The sequence below is a fragment of the Hemicordylus capensis genome, chromosome 2 (genome assembly GCF_027244095.1).
Source record: "Hemicordylus capensis ecotype Gifberg chromosome 2, rHemCap1.1.pri, whole genome shotgun sequence".
NCBI lineage: Eukaryota > Metazoa > Chordata > Lepidosauria > Squamata > Cordylidae > Hemicordylus > Hemicordylus capensis.
In genome coordinates this window covers 393,234,588-393,256,043 of record NC_069658.1, presented here as the reverse complement: position 1 = coordinate 393,256,043, position 21,456 = coordinate 393,234,588, and the positions used below count along the sequence as shown (strand labels likewise).

Here is a 21,456-nt window from a genome sequence, read left to right as displayed (position 1 = left end):
GTCAACAACAACACACATGGTTCCACGCTTGGATTCCTGTCTTCTGCCCCTGCCTCTGCTATACTGCCACATCTCAGCTCCCTCAGGGGTTCTTCTCCCCACCTCCCGCTTCTCTATCCAGAGTGGCCAGTGGAAAAAGGAAAGCTTGCAGCCCTAAAATGACCAGAGCTTCCCATGCTCCCCGACCTGTGGCTTTGTAGGGAGGAAGGGGCTGGTTGTGTTGTTGGGACGTGTGGGCTAGCTCTCTTCTGCTGTGGACCTCTTCTGTGGACCACGGTCTATCGGCGGCAGCAGGGAAGACTCCAACGTGCCCTTCCCAGAGAGCAGCCTGCTGCTGCCTCCCAGTCCTTGGCCCGGCGGGCAACAGTGAGTGCTGTTTGATCCAGCTTTCGCCAACTTGTCATACCAGTCTTCCACTCCTCCTCCGGAGCTGTCAAACTAACAACAAAGCTCTCTCGCACTCCTCCTCTCTGTGATGTGATTTGTGATTGGTTGGAGGAAAAACCCAGACTAAGCCGGTGGGAATGCACAGGAAGAATATCTGCCAGGGGTTGTGGAGAGGAGCCAAGCCTATTTGAACTGTCCATTTAAATACCCAAATTAAACATCTTGAATCTTCGTGAATCTGCTGCGAAGCAGATTTGTTCTTCAGATACCCTAGGGCATCTCTACCCTTGGCCAAACAGTTGATGCCATCCATGTGCTGGTTCAGTGCCTAGAGGCTGTCAGGACCTGGATGGACCAAAATAAGCTCAGGCTCAATCCCTCCAAGACCAAGTTGCTCTTGTTCAGTTTGTGATTTGGCCAATAGCTGCGTGTGAGCTTATCTCTTGAAGGGGTTTCGTTTCCCTTGATTGATATGGTTTGTGATCTGGGGGTCCTCCTGGACTCGCGGCTCCTGCTTGAACAGCAGGTGGAGGCTGTGGCCAGGGGTGCCTTTGCCCAGCTTCGGCTGGCTCGCCAGTTACGGCCTTTCCTTGACTGGCAGGCCCTGGCAACAGTAACTCATGCCTTTGTTACCTCTCGTTTGGATTACTGTGATTCGCTCTACCTAGGGTTGCCTTTGAAAATGATTTGGAAGCTTCAACTAGTCCAGAATGCAGTAGCCTGCATCCTCATGAGTGGCCGTAGATTTGATAGTGTCACACCTCTTTTACGGTCGCTGCACCAATTGCCTGTTCACTTCCAGGTCCTCACCTAGAAAACCCTTATGGGCTTAGCATCTGTATGTTTCTGGGATCGCCTTTCTCAGCCAGTTGTATCCTGTCCTGTGAGGTCTTCTCAGCTGACCCTCCTTAGTGTCCCGGGCCCTGGTGTTCTGTGGTGTGCCTGAGCCCATAGGAGGGCCTTCTCTGTGGCTGCACCTCCTCTTTGGAACACTCCCCCCGCCCCCAGATTTGTTCAGCCCCCTCCCTGGCTGCTTTTAAGGCCCTTCTTAAGACCCACCTGTTTCACCAGGCATTTGCCCTTGAATAATTTTTTTAATTGATTGTTGTTGGTATTTCTGTTGTTCACTGCCTAGAGTCTTTGGAGGAGGCAGTATATAAGAAGTTTAAATACATACATACATACATACATACATACATACATACACTTCCTTCACTTCGCCTTTCTTCTACAATCTTTATTTTACCTGCAACTAGGGCAATATGTTCTTATCATGTGATAAAGGGAGCAGGCCTCAATTGCAGGGGTCTTTAAAGGAATCCAGAGCAAGTAGCAAGATGCATAGTCCTGGTTAATTACACCCCCAGTACATACTTTATTCACAAGGCCTTGCTCTTCAATAGCACAGTGACTAATCTAGCTCTGTGTATCATACACATGTGGTATTTTTCACACTTCCATTCTGATTCCTCATGCTGATCTTTTCCTTTTCTCCTTCCTGTCTGTTCTCTGATAAGATAAATGTATGTGTTTCAAATGCTTATCCAAAAGCCAAGTATTCTTCATCTATTTGTCTTCCACTCTTTCTGAGATGCTTTATTGTCTGATGTCCTTTTTCTGGTGAACAGGGCTTTCAGCATATGTGTAGAGACGATATCCGAAGCTGTGTTCAATGCCAGGCTTGGGGGACTGGAGAGAAGAAGGGGAAGAAATGTATAGGCTGCCCTTACAAAATCCAACTGGTGGATGAACTGGGAAAAGGTACCACAGCTCCACTCTGGTTTTGTAATGAGTCCTCCTTGCTGCTTTTATAATGCAGGCCAAAGAGTCTACATGTAGGCCGCATTTGCATGTAACGCAGAAGCAGAGTTGAAAGGGCCAGAGGTTGCCGGATTATTACTTCCAAATGTAGAACAGCCCCTTGGAACTCCAGTTCCATGCAGAGAGTGACATGAGGTTCTGCTCTCCAAACTCCAATGTGCAACCTCAGGTTTTAGTGAGTTTCACTACTCCAATCTGAGGTTATTGTATACGGCCCAGAGTCTCTGGATGGGGCGGTTTAAAAATGTAATAAATAAATAAAAATAATTAATAAATAATAATAATAACGCAGCCTACATTACATCCAAATTCGGAACTGCAGGCTGCGTTTCCTCAAACTGGAGTTGAGGGAGGAAACTCCTCCCTCTCTCCGGCTGTCATTGGCTGTCATGGAAGAAGGACACATTACATCCAAATTTGGACAGGGGAATGGGGTGGGTGGGAAGCGGAACCACAGGTCAATTGGACCCACGGTTCCATGTTCCATGTGAATGTGGCCATAATGTAGTTTCCTTATACAAAAGATTGTTGAAAACAGATTTTGTTCAGTTAAGGAAGTGAATCATGCTAACAGCATTCTTTTTGCAGATTCGCATAATTGTGCTCACTACATGATATCTGGGTGATGATAACTTAATAGTGTGATAACTTAATAGTGTGGCTATCGCAAATCATCTGTCCTAAATAGAATATCACTTTGGTGGAGATATATTGATCAGTGATTAGCAGCTTGTGTCTGGTATAAGCAACCACAGGCCTTCTTGTGCCTTTAGCAAGCTGTGTAAACTGACCATGAAATGAGTAGAGGCCCACGCAGCACCTCACACTGGCTGACCCCACCCTTTCTCACCTTGCCCTCACATTTAAACATGGTTAATACCAGCGGAGGAGCTACTGCTGTTCTCCCGTGTTCAAAGAACATGGGCCCCCTGGAAGGATGGGACCCCCCCAAGGATCCCTCAGTAGCTTGTTGCTCTCCCCACTTGCCAAGATGGGTCCTGCTGTGCTGTCCCCCACAACTCCTGTCCGCCACTCAGTGCTGCTCCTCCTGCCACCCACATTGCTTGCCATTGGGCTTGGGAGACACTTGGAAGGAGGGAGACCCCATTTCATCCCTTGGAGTAGAATGGGGCTTCTCTCCTTCCTAGTACCCCCAAGACTGATGGGAATGGAGACTGCACATGCGCCCTGTCTTGACATCACCGCTCATACACACTGTTCATTCCCATCAGGTCTGAAGAAGTGCTTGGAATGAGGAAGACTCCATTCTATTTCTCTCTGTAGAGAGGAACAAAGTGGCACCTCCCTGCTTCTGAGCACCCTGAGCCCGGTGGCAAGTGACAGTGGGCAGCAGGAGGTGCAGTGGCGGTGGAGGCATGGCAGTGAGCTCCCTGGAAGAACAACAGCAGGTGCTCGTGTGGTGCACACACTGCCGGCGGAGGGTGCACATGGTGGAGAGGGTCAAGCACAGCCCCCTGCTCTAGCACCCTAGCTATGCCACTGGGTAATACACTTGCATCTCTATCACATAAACGTAATCTACATTATGTTTACCTCAGGGCTTTTTAAAAATGTGCAATTGTGGCTTTTTTTAAAGTGCAGTTCCAAAAGAACATTTGTGCTGTACAGCAATTTAAGTCATGGAAAAGTTGTATTATATTAGATGCTGTAAAAAGTGACTGATAACAATAAGAAAAGTAAAGTGAATCGTGCAGACTCTTCTAGAACCCCGACCCTGATCAAGCGTACCTATTTCTCCCCCCCCTACCAAGGCTGATCCCTGCAGACTCAACTGCTACTCTCTAGAGAGTCTTCACCAATGAATATAGCACTACTTTGCAAGAGTGCTGTTAAATTCCAAGTTCTGAGGATTTTCTCTGACTCTGTGCAGGCTTCTAAATGTCATGGAACATTACTCTAGGCAGCAAAGTGTGTGTGCAAAGCCAAGGAAAATTATCTGGTGTGTGTTATAGCAGCGTATGCTACATATATGAATGATATTCACCTACCATTGTGCAGTTCTGAATTTTTCTTACACCCCCACCCCCTGGCATACCCAGCCTGTTTTCAAAGGATACATATTGCACATATTGAAAGTGATGGGGTTCAGAGGCAGAGCTCTGTATGCAGTTTGCTGAGGGTGTGAATAGGCCTTCTGGGTAGCAAGACTATTTTGTTAGAGTGTGCATTCTACCATGTTTCTGACTAAGCTGCCCTATATGGGCCTGCCACTTCTCACTTCCTCACTTTGTCGCTGGACAAATCCAGTTACCAAAACCTGGTGTAAGAGATTAATCAAGCTCACAGTGGCCTGAGCACTTCACAACGGGATTTGCTCTTCACCTCTGTGTTGGTGACAATAGGGCCTTGACCCCTCTTATGATTTGGTAACATTAAATGCCCTTCCTGTGTCTCTCTGCAGAGACTAGAACAGATAGAATGTGTTCCTTCCAAGATGAGGAAGATGACTGCATTTACCGCTACGTTATGGACGAGGAAAGCAGCGTGCACAATAACGGCACTGTTCTTGTACAAAGGAAGAAAGGTAAACAAGAACTTTCCAGGCAGTGGGAACCATGATGGTTGTTCCTTACAACCCAGTCCTTCTCTTGTAACCCCAGTCATAGTCAGAGTAGTACATATGAGCCAGTGTGGTGTCGTGTGGTTAAAATGTTGGATTAGAACTTGGGATGCACCGGTTCATATGGCTTACTGGGTGCCCTTGAGCCCAGTCACCTTCTCAGCCTTACCTACTTCACAGGGTTGTTGTAAGGATGACACGAGGGGGAGGGACTTTGTGCACTTCCCTGAGTTCCCTGGAGAGAGGATGGGATATAAATGTTAAAAACATGCATAGTCTGTATCCTCTTAACGGTAAAGTGTGCTGTCGAGTCGATTTCGACTCCTGGTGCCCAAAGAGCTCTGTGGTTTTCTTTTGGTAGAATACAGGAAGGGTTTACCATTGCCCCCTCCCCTTTTCCTCACCCATTCTGTCTGGTTTCTGTCACCCCCTCTCTAACCACTGAGTTTTTGCTGCCATTATAGAGTGTCCACCTGGAAGCTTCCTTTGGCTTATCCCCTTGCTCATTTTACTGATGCTGCTCCTGGGGTTGCTGCTACTACTGTGCTGGAAGTTTTGTGCTTGTTGCAAGGTAAGAGCTGTTTTCGCTTTGTGGTATCAAAGACCCACATGAGAGAGAGATGTTGGTGGCACGGGTAGGATCTGGCCAAGGTTGGAGAATGAGATAAGATTCACATACGTAATTTTCCCCACCCCACCCCCGAAGATTTTTCGAATACCCTCTCACCAGCGTTCCCTCTAACAGGGATTCCCAGATGTTGTTGACTGCAACTCCCACAATCCCCAGCACCAATGGCTTTCGCTTGGGGATTCTGGGAATTGTAGTCAACAACATCTGGGATTCCATGTTAGAGAGAACCTGCCTCTTAAACAGGGCTTGTTTTGGTGGCTGTATGGCTTTCAGTTGTAGTTTCTCTTTTGCCTGGAGAGAGACAGTCAGAGGAACCAACTAGGGCTGAGGTGAGTCATACCTGGTGGGAGGGGCCACATTCCTGTTGAGCCTATTTGCCTCAGTTTGAAGCCTCCTCTCTACATAAGAGGTGGCAGCCAGGGCACTTGGCAACCAGAGGTTAGTGAACCGGAATTAACAAACAGGTATCATAGGAGTTTTGCATGGAGTTTAGCAGAGAAGTGAGCAGGAGGATGTGGAAGGAGCCCCTCTTGATCACAAGGAGCCCAGCGAGAAAAAAAGGTAAGTACTACTCCCTCTATTATATTCTTGGAAAAGAAAGTTTGAACTGTTGAATAGCTGACAACTTCAACTAACACCTAACTTTCAAATAATTTCAAAATACTCTAAACAACCAACAAAAGCAGCCATGAAGGTAGAAAGCCAGTGGGGGAGGGGTGTATTGCACAGAGTGTATTGTACAGAGTGTTGCATGTATGACCATATGCTTGATGAGCGGAAGTCATGGATGTGTGCTCAGTGCAAGGAGCTTCTCTCAGGGAATAGGTTTGTTCCCTCGAAGCCAAGGTGGCTGATTTGGAAAAGCTCAGAGAGTCAGAGAGATACATGGAAGAGACTTTCAGGGACATGATAGAGGCATCCAAGTCCCAGGCTGATGGATCCCCTGCTGTTAGGGAGAATGAAGGTCTCAGGGAAGGAAGACATCATTCTGAGAAAGAGGGAAATGTTCCTGTAGAAAGAACCCCTTCTGTGAATGATAAGCCCATATCCTCTTGCTCAGAGGATACTCCTCTGTGGGGTGAGGGCCTCCTCCTAGTGGGTGATTCTATCATTAGGGGCAGGGATGGGGAACCTTGGGACTCCAGCTGTTTTTGAACTACAACTCCCACCATCCCCAGCCACAATAATTGTGGCTGGGGATGGTGGGAGTTGTAGTTCAAAAACAGCTGGAGTGCCAAGGTTCCCCATCCCTGATTAGGGGTATAGAGAGATAGGTCTGTGACCCGCATATAGACCGCACAGTGACTTGCCTGCCTGGTGTGAAGGTTGCGGACGTGATGTGGCATCTAGAGAGGCTATTAGGCAGAGCTGGGGAGGAGTCAGCTGTAGGGATGTGCACGGAACTGGCGGTTCTGCCGATTCGAAGGCAGCGGGGGTCTCCCTTTAAGAGCCGGGGGAAGGCGCACTTACCCCTTCCACCTCTTTCCCCCCGCTGATGTTGGTTTTTTTAAAAGCCCATTGGGGCGGCAGAGTACCTCCTTGCTGCCCTGTCTTCCGGATATGACCGGAAGTTGTGACCAGTCATATCCGGAAGATGAGGGCAACGAGGCGGCAGGGAGGTACTCTGCTGCCCCGATGGGTCTTTTAAAAAACCACGCCAGCAGAGGGGGGGAAGTGGCGGGAGGGGTAAGTGCACCCTCCCGCCGCTCTTAAAGGGAGACTCCCACCGCCTTTGAACCGCCCCACCGCAGTTCCATGCACATCCCTAGTCAGCTGTTGTGGTGCATGCCCAGCACCAGCATTGCTGGGAAATGCAGCTGGGAGGTCCGGGAAGCCAAATTTAGGCCACTTGGTAGCAGAATGAAGTCCAGGACCCTCAAGGTAGCATTCTCAGAAATGCTACCAGTTCCACATGCAGGGCCAATGTGAACAGGTGGAGCTGAGGGGTCTCAATGTGTGGATGAGATGGTGGTGCCAGGAGGAGGGATTTAGATTTGTTAGGCACTGGGATACACTGGTTAGTGCACTGGAGGGGCGAGGTATAAATATTTTAAATACATACATACATACATTTTGGGACAAGAGGAGCCTATACAAAAGGGATGGGCTCCAGTAAGAGGGAAACAGACTGCTGGTGCTTTGAAATCAAAAAGGTCACAGCGCAGTGACCTGGGAGATTGCCAACAGGAGCTGGGCAGTATCCAGTTCGGCAAATGTCACCCATTAAGGTGCGAGGGGGTAAATGCTTCAGATAAACCAGAAGGGGACAGTGTAGAACCAGGTAAGGATCAGACAGAAGGACATGCTAGCTAGCTGGTGCAAGAGCTCAAATGGCCTTAAGCAAGATAGCACACACCAGGAAAGAGATTCAGCATAGAGTTGCTTATATGCCAGTGCCAGAAATCTCTGAGCCAAAATGGGTGAACTGGAGTGCTTGGTTGCTAATGCAGAAATAGACATAATGGGCATAACAGAAACATGGTGCAACCATGAGAACCAGTGGGACACTATTCTTCCTGGATATAAACTCTATAGTCTATATAAGCTCTATAGAAAGGACAGGGAGGGGCAGATTAGGGGTTAAGTAGCACTGTATGTTAAAGAAGGGATAACATGTAACAATCTAGAAAATCTAAGCAGACCAGAGTCCTCCACAGAAACACTCTGGGTGACAATATAAGGCCTGAAAGGAAATGTACTACTAGAAATATGCTAGTGCCCTCCGGATCAAAATGCCGACAGTGACTGAGAGTTGCAGGAGGAAATGAAGGAGGTGTCAAAGAGAGACAGAGCTGTAATAATAGGTGACTTCAATCACCCACACATAGACTGGGTAAAGTCACATTCAGGTAATGACAAAGAGGCCAAATTTCTAGATAGGTTGAACGATTGTGCCGTAGAACACTTGGTCATGGCACCAACCAGAGAGAAGGTGACCTTGGAGTGGTGCACAGGACCTGGTGCAAGGTATCAGTGTGGTGGAACCTTTAGGGAACAGTGACCATAATGTGATCAATTCAGCATATATGGAGGAGAGAATCCATATATGCAAGGAGAGAATCGCCAAGGAAGTAACACAGGCACTTTGAACTTCAGAAGAGGAAACTTCTCTAAAAGGAAAAGTTTGATGAAAAGAAAACTGTAAGGGAGTCACTTCACTCCAGAATGCAAGGAGTTTATATATAGATATCCACTATAATAGAAGCCCAGTTAGAATGTATACCCAAAAGGAAGAAATATACCACTAAGTCTGGGAAGATGCCAGCATGACAAGGAAGCTATAAAGAAGAATAATTCCTTCAGAAATTGGAAGGTCTGCCCAAATGAAGAGAACAGAAAGGAACACAAACTCTGGCAAAAGAAATGCAAGGAGACAATAATGGAAGTGAAAAGAGGGTTTGAGGAACATTTAGCTAAAAGCAACAAGGGGAATAATAAAAACTTATTTAAATTCATTAGAAGCAGGAAACCTGTCCAGGAGGCGGTTGGTCCATTAGATGACGAGAGAGTGAAAGGGATCATTAAGGAGGATATGGAGATTGCAGAGAAGCTAAATGACTTCTTTGCATCTGTCTTCATGGCAGGGGATATGGAGTGCAGTGGCGCACCTAGGTAATTTTGGCGCCCGGACAGACCCACCACAAGGCCCTCCCCCACCACCATGGGTCTGCCTCACCGCCACAGCCACAAGCTTCTCCCCACCACTGCGAGGCTGAACTGCCAATTTTTTCAATAATTCTAGCCACCGGAAGTGGGGGGGGTGAGCCAAGCAGGCCTCCACGGCCTCCCCCCATGGTGGTGGTAGCAGGCGGAGCAGGAGCAGCCACTGGGCCTGACTGTGCGGCCCTGCGGCCCCTGAGAAATGCAAGGCGCTCCAGCATGCCTGCACAGTTGGAATAGAGTGTTGCAAGAGGAGAGCTGGTCTTGTGGTAGCAAGCATGACTTGTCCCCTTAGCTAAGCAGGGTCCATCCTGGTTTCATTTGAATGGGAGACTTGATGTGTGAGCACTGTAAGATATTCCTCTCAGGGGATGGAGCCACTCTGGGAAGAGCATCTAGGTTTCAAGTTCCCTCCCTGGCATCTCCAAGATAGGGCTGAGAGAGATTCCTGCCTGCAACCTTGGAGAAGCCACTGCCAGTCTGTGTAGACAATTCTGAGCTAGATACACCAATGGTCTGACTCAGTATATGGCAGCTTCCTATGTTCCTATGACTCTAAGGATGGTGTGGAGGAAAGAAGAGGGGAGAGAAACTGTCGACATCCACTGCCTTGTACTCAATCTCCATCACCTAAATGGGAGTCTCTAGTAGAGTATATTGAAAAAAATTGTTTAATTACAGCAGAAATTCTAATTAGTATTTTTGAAAAAAAATACACTCCCTTGAAGATAAGATCGAGGCGATTAGAACAGACATTATGTATAGAATGTACTTATAGGAACCAGGGGAGATGGGAGAACAGACGGCAGGTGCTTCAATCTCTGTCCCAGATCCTGAGGTGTGGAAAGGGCCAAATTGACCTGGATTCTTTGAATTTTTGCTACCGCAGCAGAACTTTAAGAGACTTCTTCTTAAGTTTAGATAGATGGTCCTTCCCCTCATGATACAGCGGCTGAAACCTCTCCTAAAATCATTTTCTATTTACTGTATGTATGTCTGCCTTCCAAGATTGCTGGCCACAGCAATTAATTACTCACAGAAAGAAACTCAGCCCAAGAGATGAGCCTGATAACGTCACTATGGAGATGTCCTTGGGTTTGCCAGCCAACTCTCTACTGAACCCTAATCTTGCTCAGACTGTGAAAAAACTTGAGCTGCCGTTACAATTATCTGGAACAGAGAAAGAAATCTCTTCTCCTGAGAAAGTCTCTAATGAGAAGTGGATAATAAGTTCAAAATTCTCTGAGATAACACAAGCTTACCTCCAAGTTCAAAAATCAACTGATCAGTTAGTTACACAATATACTCCAGAGGAAATTAGAGAAACAACAACCACAACTGGTCCTTTTTAATGAGGGACAAATAATAAACAATGATGGAGAGCTGGGGCAGACTACCAAGCAAGATTTATATACTATTGTTAACCTTTTAGAGCAAATTACTCCTACTATCTGAACCCGCACAGAGCATCTGCGCGCTAGTGTCTTGTTGCTGTTATTCCTGTTTGCCACAGTCTATTTGAGTTTGGTCAGTGTCATATATTTCTTTATATACGCTGTTGTTGATCTCTTGTTCTGCTGATACCACTGTTCGTTAGTTAAATGATCTGACTCAAGATAGGCCCAAGTAAAGTTGTCTGTGGCTGAAAACATGTTCTTGTAAGTATAGGCAGATTTTTTCAAAAGTTTGTCCTGGTGATTTGTTGATGGTCATTGAGAAAGTGAATCTTATAGGGATTTGTCTTCATTTGAATTTGAAAGGCGTGTTTGTTTCTGATGGCATTAGTGGCATTCCGGGTATGAGGATAGTTTCTGTGTTATTTGTTTCTGTAATTACTTTTGCTTTGATTATGTTGCATAGCAAATGTGTTCCTGTGAGTTGCGTCCCATTGCACAGTCCTTTTGTGGGTGCTAAACTTCTAAGTAGCATGATCACTGCTCCTGGTTTTAGTCTCAATTTATGTGGTGGCATTCCAGTTGGTGTCAGACTGTTCAAAATTTTTTCTAGCTATGCAAGCTAATCTTCATCATGTTTGCTTACAATGCTGTCTACACTGACATAAACTACTTCATCTCCTGGTATACGTTCCAGTACACGATTGTTGATTTCAGGTGAAACCTTATTTGTTACTGTGAGAATTGCTCTTCCTTTAAGCTTTTCCTTTGAGCCTAACTCAATACTGGAAAATCTGAGGGTCTTTTGGGGCCCAACATCGAACACATTCAACATCGAACCTGCTTGCGCAACCCTAGTAGTGACCTTGTTGTCCCTGAGCTAATTAAAGCAAACATGCAATTGGTGGGCCCCCTATTTGCATCTTTATTTACACACATTGGCTGGACAGCACATATCCCCAAGGATTGGGAGTAGCGATAATTGTTCCAATTTATAAAAAGGATAATAAGCATGATCCAGCCAACTACCACCCTATTAGCCTATTAAGTATAGTAAGCAAGCTCTATGCAAGACATTTAAACCAGAGGCTACAGAATTGGCTTGAGCTTGAAGGTATACTTGTTGATGAGCAAGCCGGTTTTAGATCCTGTCGCTCAGCTATGGACCATGCTTTAGTTTTACACCACCTAATAGAAAAGTATACCAGCAGATCCAACTCTGCCTTATATGTGGCCTTCCTGGTTTTTAAATTTGCCTTTGACTCAATTTTGAGAGCGATCCTTTGGGAAAAATTTAAAAAGTCATGTATTCTGCTTCTCCTCATCCAGAAGCTTTATATAAACACTGCTTTAAGAGTGAGATGCAACCCACACGGGCTTCTCTCAAAAACAATTTCCACCTATAAAGGGGTTAAGCAGGGATGCATTTTGGCACTAACTCTATTTAATTTTTATATCAATTTTATGGACTCTTGTTTGGACAACCCAGATTTCCACCCTCCGATAAATGGCAGGTACTGATATTCCAATTATTTTATACACAGATGATGCAGCAATCATCTCGCGCATGCCAATTGGGTCTAAAAGAGCGTTGAGTGCCATAATCCAGTACTGCAATGAGAACAGGCTGGTTATTAATTTCCATAAATCAAAAATTATGAGGTGTGCAAAACGTGGGAAATTGCAAAAATGGATTGTTGATGGAAACAATTGAGCAGGTGTCTAATTTTAATTACCTTGGCGTAGTTTTCCATCCTGTGGGAATTTGGAAGTCCCACACTGAGTATATTGTGCAAACAGCATCGAGGTCATCAATTGGTATCAGGAGGTTTTTCTATACTAAGTAAGGAGAACTAATTCCAGCAGCCTTGAAGCTTTTTTGCTTCATATTCTAGCCCAAATCCTATATGGGGCATGTGGGTGTTTACCTCAACCGAGTTTCCATAGAGTGAATCCAAACCAAATTCTTGTGGTCTATTCTTGCTGCCCCCAGATGGGTGCCTAATGCAGTGCTTAGATTGGAGACTGGGCTGCCCAAAACTGAGGTGAGGGCTTGGAAGTATATGATCAACTATTGGCTTAAAGTGCCATTCTTCGTCAATTGGATTAACTCCCTTGGTCCTTTCAGATGACCATCTGTCCAAGTGGAAATTGGAAATTACAAAGTAGTTACTGTTGCTGGGTCTTTCAATAGAACTCCCTATTTCCTTAGGCTATGAGCAAGTCAAGCAGACATTTTCTCAGTGGGTAGTTGATATAGAATACCAAAATAATGTTAATAGAATGCCCTGGTACATGAGGGACTGGGCAGTAAATTTTGTATGGGAACCAGCAAGCAGGGGTGTAGCTATAATTGAGCAGATGGGTTCAAAGAACCCAGGCCCCTGAGCTCCTGAGGGCCGCCCAGCTCCACCCCTCCCTATCTTCTTCATTATCTCCTTCACTCCAAGGGGCTGCTGGAGATAGGGGTGAGCACAGGCCCCCTCTCTTCTAGCGACACCCTTGCCTGCAAGCTATTTAGCAACACTTTCCTTCCCCAGGCTGCGAAAGGAATTCTTCATAATGTTCTCTCCTCCGCAATCTTGCAGGGTAGAGACTCAAAAGTGCTATTGACTGATAGAACCTGCCCATGTGGGGCAAAGGAGCCAGAAATGATTCAACATGTCCTGTTATACTGCTCCTTTTACAAGGACTCCCGCACAAGATATATTTCCCCTCTATTACAGAGGCACACCCAGACAGATTGAAGGGGTTCTATACCAAACTATTGCTCTCTTATACAATCAAACCATAACCTGCATGGTAGCTAAATGTTGTGTAGCAGCAGTGAAAATATTATTATTATTATTATTATTATTATTATTATTAATCAAATTTATATACCACCCCAAACTTTCATCTCTGGGCAGTTTACAATAACATAAAACCAGTTAAAAACATATACAAAAACTTTAAAACAATTTAACAATTTAAAAATAACCAGAAAATATGACAATTGGCACAGTCATGATCCAGTTGGTTGTAATATTTTTATGTTTTTATTGTTTGTTTGTTTTAAACTCTGTATTTGATCTTTGATCGAAATAAACATTGATTGATTGTCATGACCCCATCCAGTGAGTGAGAGGCCTTTCCTGAGTGTATGTATTGCAGTGTGCATTCAGACACCTTCCCTTAATGTATGTATTGCAATGTGCATCATTCATAAGTGCTGCTGCTGGGGAGGATTTCTGTCCTTCTTGCAACTGGCTTATTTTTGTACTTTCAGGTCAAAAGAATCTCCTCCTTTTTCATTTCTTTCTCTTTTTTTGTCTCTTAGGCTTGCCTGGCTTTGCTGCCCTGTTGTGCACGAGGTACCACCTCTTGAACTTACATGTGGTCTTTGGGATGGGGTGGGGATAGGAACATTAGAATGGTGTGCTCAGAGGCAGACCTTTCATGAGGCAAAGTGAGATGGTTGCCTCAGGAGGCAGATTCCTAGGGTGCCAGCAAGGTGATGAGATGCCCCCCAATGCTGTCACAGGATCAGCTCTTCAGGACCTTTCTGACCTCACAACCTTTGCAAGTAGTGCCTCTCTTTGCACTCCTTGCAGGGCTTGCAAGAAGCAGCACAGTCTGGGCTTGTCTGCCTGTGAGAACCACCAGAATCCATGTGCTACAGCACCAAACCCAGCGCCAAAGCCCAGCTCTTAGCCCAGGTTAAGGGCACAGGGATTGCATGTCAGTGTGGGCTGCTTGCAGCTTGAGCTGGCGCAGAGATGAGGGGCTAGAGTGCCTGTCCCCTGGGGGAATCCCCCAGTGCACTGTGCTTGGCGCATTGTGGGATAACCGGGGGCCTGGACAATGAGTCCCAGCCTCAGAGCGATCCGCTCTGCTCCACATTGCACAGATCGGTGCTGATCATGTGGGAGTGCTCTCTGTGCTCGCACCAAGCACAGTATGATTGTCTGGAGGGTAGCAGTAGCAGCTGGTGGGCACTGGAGCAGGGGGGCAGGGGAGAACCTGGTCACCGAGGCAGAAGCCTAACCCCGCTTTCCTCCATGCCAGTATTTACCCAAGCCTGTCAGCATTGAGGAAAACAGAAAGAGCAGGAAAGCAGGGCAAAAGCAGGAAACAAAATGGTTTTGTGGGGTGGGGAGGAAGAAGGCAGAAAGCAAAAAGGCCAGGGCAAAAAGCAAGTAGAGAGTCAGAAAGCAGAAAGGAAGGGCAAAAGGCAGTGCTACACAATGACAGGACCCTATTGCAAGCAACCTGAGTTCTGTTTACCCAGCTAGAAACAGCTCCCACCTGGAAAGAGACCAGGAAGCTGGGCTAGATGGGAAATGAGCAACAAGTCCATTTTATTCTATTGACTCCTTCTGAGGTACAGGAAAGATCGAAAGACTGTACCATGTCCCTGGAGGGTAAATTCTAACACTACTTCCTTCTCTGAAGGTCGCACTGTTGGTTTCAAGGAGGACCACTATCTGCTGAGGCAGGGCCTCATGACGTCAGACCATCTGGACACTCCTATGGTGCGCAGCGGCAAATTGAAAGGCAGAGACACCGTCCACTGGAAGATCAACAACAATGTGCACAAGCAAGACTTCTCTTCCTTAGCTCTCAATCCAAAGGACTTGAGTGAGTGCCAGCTTCAAAAGACAGAGAGGGCACCAGGTGGAATGTGGCATTATTGGAGCCAAAGGCAGTGGGGAAATGGCAGCCTCTATCCCTTCAGGATGTCTTTGAGCTAAGTCAAGTGTGCAGGGACTCGCATGACTACTGCCTCATAATGTGGATGGGGAAGTGCATGTTAGAATCCTTCCTCATATCAAAGTCTCCCTCCACACAGATAGCTCACAAGTCAGAGAGAATGCTGGGTGAGCTTCTTCCCCATGATGCCTAAGGTTTCCACCCGACAGGGGATTTTGATATAAAGGCTCATTCGAACAAAATATTGTTGTTTTCTCCCACCATTGATTCCCCACAACTGGTATTCAGAGATATACTGGCCCAGGACCTGGAGGTAGCATACTGAAATCATGCTTTGTAACCACTTAGAGGGTTGACTTCCATTCCAATCTAATCCCCTTTTAAAGCCACCCTGGCTAGTGACCATCACCGCATGTTGTGGCAGTGAATTCCATACATTAATTATGCACCGTGTGAAGAAGTACTTCCTTATGTCTACACTACCTACACTACAAACGCATAACTAGCATGGCTGCCACGCAAGAATCCTGGGAATTGTAGTTTGGTGAGAGTGCTGCAAATTCTCTATAAAGGGACCTCTAGCCCCCTTCATAGAACTACAGCTGGCTGGGGAGAGGGAATGACTGCTGTACCAATGTAAGCCTATGGCATAGATATGCCCTTAGAAAATCCAGCAGCAAGAACAGCAATGATATTTTCTCATGATCAGGAGGCCTACAATCAACTTGGGCAAGTGAGAGTTTGAGATAACAGAACTTCATAAAAAATTATGGTTCAGTTATGTGTAGTTGTTCGGTAGCTACTCCTGTTGAACTCACACTTTTTAAAACTTGTCAAATCTACATTATTTCTAAACTGGATTAACTATATTCAGGATAAATTATAGCCCAATACTAAAACTAGGAAGCAACATGCATACTTAGGAAGGAACATACTAACAGCTATGTCAATGGAACATTATTATTATTATTATTATTATTATTATTATTATTATTAATAATAATTTGTTAGCCACCCCATAACAAATTAACTCTGAGCACTCATAATACAGCATTAAAACATGAAATAAAAACACATAACACATTAAATCATAACAGACAAAAAAGAAAAGAAAAAGGGAAAAGAAAATAGAATACAAAGCAATTCAAAAGCTCTTTTAAAATCAGTTTTAAAAACCAAATTGAAAAATTTAAATTCAAAAGGCCATGTGAAAAGAAAGGTCTTTACCTGGTGTCTAAAAGAACAGAACGATGAAGCCAATGAACCTCACTGGGGAGGCTATTTCATACATGGGTTGCAACCACCAATAAGGCCCTCTCCTTGGTAGCCACCTGCTTCACCTTGTTAGGCAGGACACCTGGAGAAGGGCCTCCAAAGAAGATCTTATGGTTTGGGTTGGGACATATGGGGCAAGCTGCTCTCTCAAGTAACCTGGTCCCAAGCCATTTAGGACTTTAGTTAAAACCAGCACTTTGAACTGGGCCCAGAAACAGACCAGGAGCCAATGCAGCTGACGAAGCACTGGCATAATATGCTCAAAATGTCCAGTCCCAGTTAATAATCTTGCAGCCCTATTTTGTACCAGCTGCAGTTTCCAGACCGTTTTCAGAGGCAGCCCCACGTATAATGCATTGTAGTAATCTAAGCGAGAGGTTACCAGAGCATGAGTAACTGTCATGAGATACATGACATAAGCCATCATTATAAGAACTTGTGCTGGGGTTGCAAATTCACAAGCCCTATTCAGACATTGTGTTGTTACGTTATGTTATACAAGTGTCTGTGTACATGTACATTAAAGTATACATATGTACAGGTGTCTGTATATGTGCACATGTTTTTGTATGAATGACTATACATGCATTGATTTTAAAAGTAGCCTGGGTGCAAGGCGCCCTCAAATGCAAGATAGGAAGCATACTACTGTGTGTGTGTTTTGACTATATTGTGTGAATTATTCTAAATGCCTAGATATCTGTACATGGATTTACAGATCTACTGGACATAGACTGTATGTGCATTAAACATAATGTGTGACTAGATCCATGAGCCTGTCCAAGTATCTAGGAGGACCTCTCAGAACCAACAAATCTGAAAGAAACTATTTCAGGTATTCAGCACAGTTAAATATATAAGCTAGAAACCTGAATATAATAAAGGCTGCTTAAATTCCATTGAGTTCAGTGGGATTTAAGAAGTCTAATTGTGTATAGGATTTGGATTTGAAGTTTGCACTGAGTACATAAAATAACCCAAATGGTTCTACAGCCCCATTGTTCCTTGTCATAGTATTTCTGTATCCACGTTGTTCACTGGTTGGTGATCCTTGTTCATAACTATGGGGGGAAAATAAAGTCTGATTGTTGTTATTTTTCTTGTTTCCAGTTCCATACGGGGTCTCTCTTAGATTGGCCCGACTCTTCACCCAAAACCTTGCAAGACCAGATAGCCGTGAGCGTGAACAACTTGAAAAGGAAGTGGAGGAGAATGTAAGGAACAAGGCATACTGCTGTCCCATGCGTTTGCTATTGATGGATAGGGGAAAATGCCCTGAAACCAATGCAAGCCGCTGTTTTTTCCATTTTAGTACAAGAACAATTTGTGGGCATGTCTGCTGAATATAAGGAAGCTAAGAGCGGGGACAGTGGGGGATTAAAGCCTTTAACATTACTATTGGATCAAATACTGTAGTGCAGTGATTATTAATGTGGAGTCTGCCAGACATTGTGAAACTACAGCTCACAGCATATCCAGCCACAATTGGCCAGAGATGCTGGGAGTTGTAGTTAAGCAACATCTGGCGGACCCACGCAATGTTCTCTCTGTTTTCATCTGTGTGCAGAATGAGTTTTGTTCTGGCGGCAGTATCCAGGCAGTGTGTGCACACGTGCATTCAGAGAGGGACCTTCCTGATTCAACCTGAGCAGGATATAAAATTAACTGAGCGGATATCAAAAAAATTGTGAGCGCATGCATGTGCGCATGCCTTAAAGGGAACACTGGACCCATGTTAAGGACCACTGCTGTAGCGGGAACAGTCTTTACCTTATAGCTTGGTGCATGTGGGAGAATTTCCTTTGGGAAGCTTGAGTTAGTTAATAACACTCTCTTGCTCTTTGCAGCTGAATGAGGTTTACAGAACCATCCCTGGTGCCCACAAACTCCAGAAGACAAAATTCAGGTGAGTGACTGCAAGAGGGGAAGTGGCGTGCAGAGAAACTGTAAAATCCCGTTCATTGGCAGTTCTTTTTAAAGAGGAGAATGGCTGGCTGGATCAGGAACTAGTGCAAGTAACATATACTTATGCAGAGAGCATCCTTGCTTTGAAAATAGTGCCAGCTCTGACAGGTGTCAAAGAAAGCCAGCTATAGCAAAGGCTAAGGGAGGCTTCAACGTAACACAGCAAATGCAGTTTTGCTGTGAAGCATCAGTTCCTAGGGTACGCACAACCTGGAGCCTGACTTCCAGTATTGGGAAGCCTATGCCAACATTGGGTATGCTAAAAATCAGTGTTGCCCTATTCTGCCTTGCTCGCGGTCTTGTCGCCTATATCTGCCACTTAGATTTGAAGTTGGTACAGATGTGGGGTTTGAAACCATAAGTAGCACAGACTGTGCCAACACTGGCAGGTTTGAACCACACCCCCAAGGCTGGCATAGCTTGACTCTGGAAGTTGGCTCCTGCACGTGTTGTGGGAACTGGCGATTCACAGCAACCAGACATGCTGCACTATGTGTGACGCCGCCATCAGTAGTGGAATTCTCATCTCCCCCCAGTTTTCCTAGGCAGGGCTGTCCTTAGAGAGCCCTGGCGGGGTGTGGGGCCCGGGGCAAATCAGCCAGTGCGGGGGCCCCTTCTAGTTAATTCTTATGGGGGATAAAAGAGTGGGGCCCAGGGCGGTCACCCTGCTTGCCATACCCTAAGGACAGCCTTGTTCCTAGGCTAAGAGTTTGCAATGGAAATGGTAGACAGCATATTTGACAGGGCAAACCAGCAAAGCTCTGAGTTTTTCATCATATTATAATTAAAGTTATTCATTTCAGCCTCTTCTGTCCTCCAGGTTACAGCCAAATGCTGGGAAAAGGTAAGCAAAAATATTCATTTGTCGTTTTACATACATGTGAGGACATAAAAGGTGCTTTCCACTATTGAGTTTAGTCAGCAAGGCTTTTCATGTAGCACTCAGCAAATAAAAAGTATGTTGTCTTATGTTACTACTGACTTGTCTGCACTCTAGGCACTAGTCTTCATTCCAGAAAAAACCACCTTGTTTGTTTGCCTGTTGTTGTTGTTGTTGTTATTTACATTTTCTATCCCGCTGTTCCTCCAAGGAGCCCAGAGCGGTGTACTACATACTTAAGTTTCTCCTCACAACAACCCTGTGAAGTAGGTTAGGCTGAGAGAGAAGTGACTGGCCCAGAGTCACCCAGCAAGTCTCATGGCTGAATGGGGATTTGAACTTGGGTCTCCCCAGTCCTAGTCCAGCATGCATGTTGATATTAGTCCTTGCCAACCAGTATTGAGAGTTGCATTCACCTTATTCGCACTGTGGAGGCCGAAAACATTGCTCCCAGAGTGTCAAATAACGTATTTGTGTGATTAGTAGTTCTGTGCTTGTCTCTCTCCATCCCCACCCTGAGTCAGTAGCAACCGCGGGAGCAGTCTGGTCCAGATTGGGACAGTCTCAGGGGAGAGGACTTTAACTCTTTCCCCATGCTGTGGTCCCTATCTGGATTTCCCCATCCCGTCCTGTTGCTGTTATTTGCCCTGGGAAGGATGCTGCTATTTGCACTTGGGGTGGAAATTGCAGCAGCAAGAGACCTGATCAAATTGGGACCACGCTGGGGGTGAGGAGAGAGTTAAAGCCTCACAGGAACATAGAAAGCTGAGTCAGACCATAGGTCCATCTAGCTCAGTATTGTCTCCCCAGACTGGCAGAGGCTTCTCCAAGGTTGCAGGCAGGAATCTCTCTTAGCTCTATCTAGAGATGCCAGGGAGGGAACCTGGGAGCTTCTGCCTGCAAGCATTCAGGTGCTCTTCCACTGAGCTATGGCTCTAACCCCCAAGGGGAATATCTTACAGTGCTCGCACATGTAGTCTCCCATTCAAATGCAAACCAGGGTGGAGCCTGCTTAGCAAAGGGGGCAATTCATGCTTGCTACCACAAGACCAGCTCTCCTCTCCCATTGCGCCTTAGTCCCAGTCCAGATCAAGTCCCCATGGCTGCTGTTGACAATAAACTACCAAGTACAGAAATAGTAATGGCATGCTTCTCATAATGTATACATTGACCAAGATTCTCTCTCTTGTGTCTTTTCAATGTATTTGCTATGTTTCCCTGTGGTAGATGGTAAAAGAGCCTGAAGGAGAGAAAATGGGACTGCAAACATGCAATAAATATGCCACTGGGGACTGCAATTGGTCAAGGCTCCTGGCCATGTTTGTGTTGGAGTTTGTAATTATTTTTCAAAGTGCCAACAAAGAAAGCTACCCACTCCAGTTACCGAGTAGAGCGCAGAGTTTTGTTGCTGTAGTCATTTAAATAACATGCATGGAGATTGTTGTACAATCCAAACTAAATAGGTTTACTATTACATTCTGGATAGTAAAGACCTAGCCCTGTCTAAAAGCTACATAATGTATAGGTGAGGAGAGAGGTATGTTTCCATCTACTCTCCAAGAGAAAAGGAAGTGGACTAACTCCCCACAGGAAAAACCTGAGGAGTCAAGACAGGGGTCATAGAGTCGAGGTAAAGCAGGGACAGGTAAGGAGACCCTCACTAACTACCTCTACTTCCAATGCCCCTAGTGGTCATTAGGACAGTTGGTGCAAAAGGTCCATGCACTGGAACTCCATCTCCAACAGTTTGAGGTGTGCATCATCTCTTTTAAGTATGAGTAGTATTCACTGTATAGATGTGTTGCAAATACATGTTTTTAATGAAGTCCAGAGTTGGCTCCCTTGCTAAAGAAAGCAGGGAGTAGTCTGTGGAGATAATCATTGTACTTTATGCTTTCTGCTTCAAACTGAAGCGCAAATAATCATGTGTGTGCTTATGTGACCACTAAATATCTTGCTAACAGCGTAGGCAGAGAAAGTTGGGGGTTGTTAATTTTGCCCCCGGTAGTAACCAGCAGTTCACTAGGGATGAGCACACACTCCAGTTACAGAGTAGGTAGCAGAGGATGGTTTAGTTGTTGCAACTATTTAGAGAAAACACATGGAGATGCTTGTAGAACTAAATACTAAGTATTTATTGGTTAAGTACACTTGGATAGGAAAGACCTAA

At 45.4% G+C, this 21,456-nt stretch overlaps 1 protein-coding gene across 17 annotated transcripts in view; it reads left to right on the top strand.

Annotated features, from left to right (window-relative positions):
• Nucleotides 1-21,456, top strand: part of ITGB4 (integrin subunit beta 4) — a 123,037-nt gene that overhangs the window by 55,874 nt on the left and 45,707 nt on the right. For all 17 annotated transcript variants that reach the window (XM_053293898.1, XM_053293896.1, XM_053293897.1 and 14 more), the window contains 8 exons: nucleotides 2,016-2,148; nucleotides 4,631-4,753; nucleotides 5,254-5,360; nucleotides 13,794-13,827; nucleotides 14,909-15,094; nucleotides 17,552-17,655; nucleotides 18,289-18,347; nucleotides 19,227-19,250. In XM_053293898.1, the coding sequence (XP_053149873.1) occupies nucleotides 2,016-2,148; nucleotides 4,631-4,753; nucleotides 5,254-5,360; nucleotides 13,794-13,827; nucleotides 14,909-15,094; nucleotides 17,552-17,655; nucleotides 18,289-18,347; nucleotides 19,227-19,250 (770 nt within the window). The remainder of the gene's footprint in view (nucleotides 1-2,015; nucleotides 2,149-4,630; nucleotides 4,754-5,253; nucleotides 5,361-13,793; nucleotides 13,828-14,908; nucleotides 15,095-17,551; nucleotides 17,656-18,288; nucleotides 18,348-19,226; nucleotides 19,251-21,456) is intronic.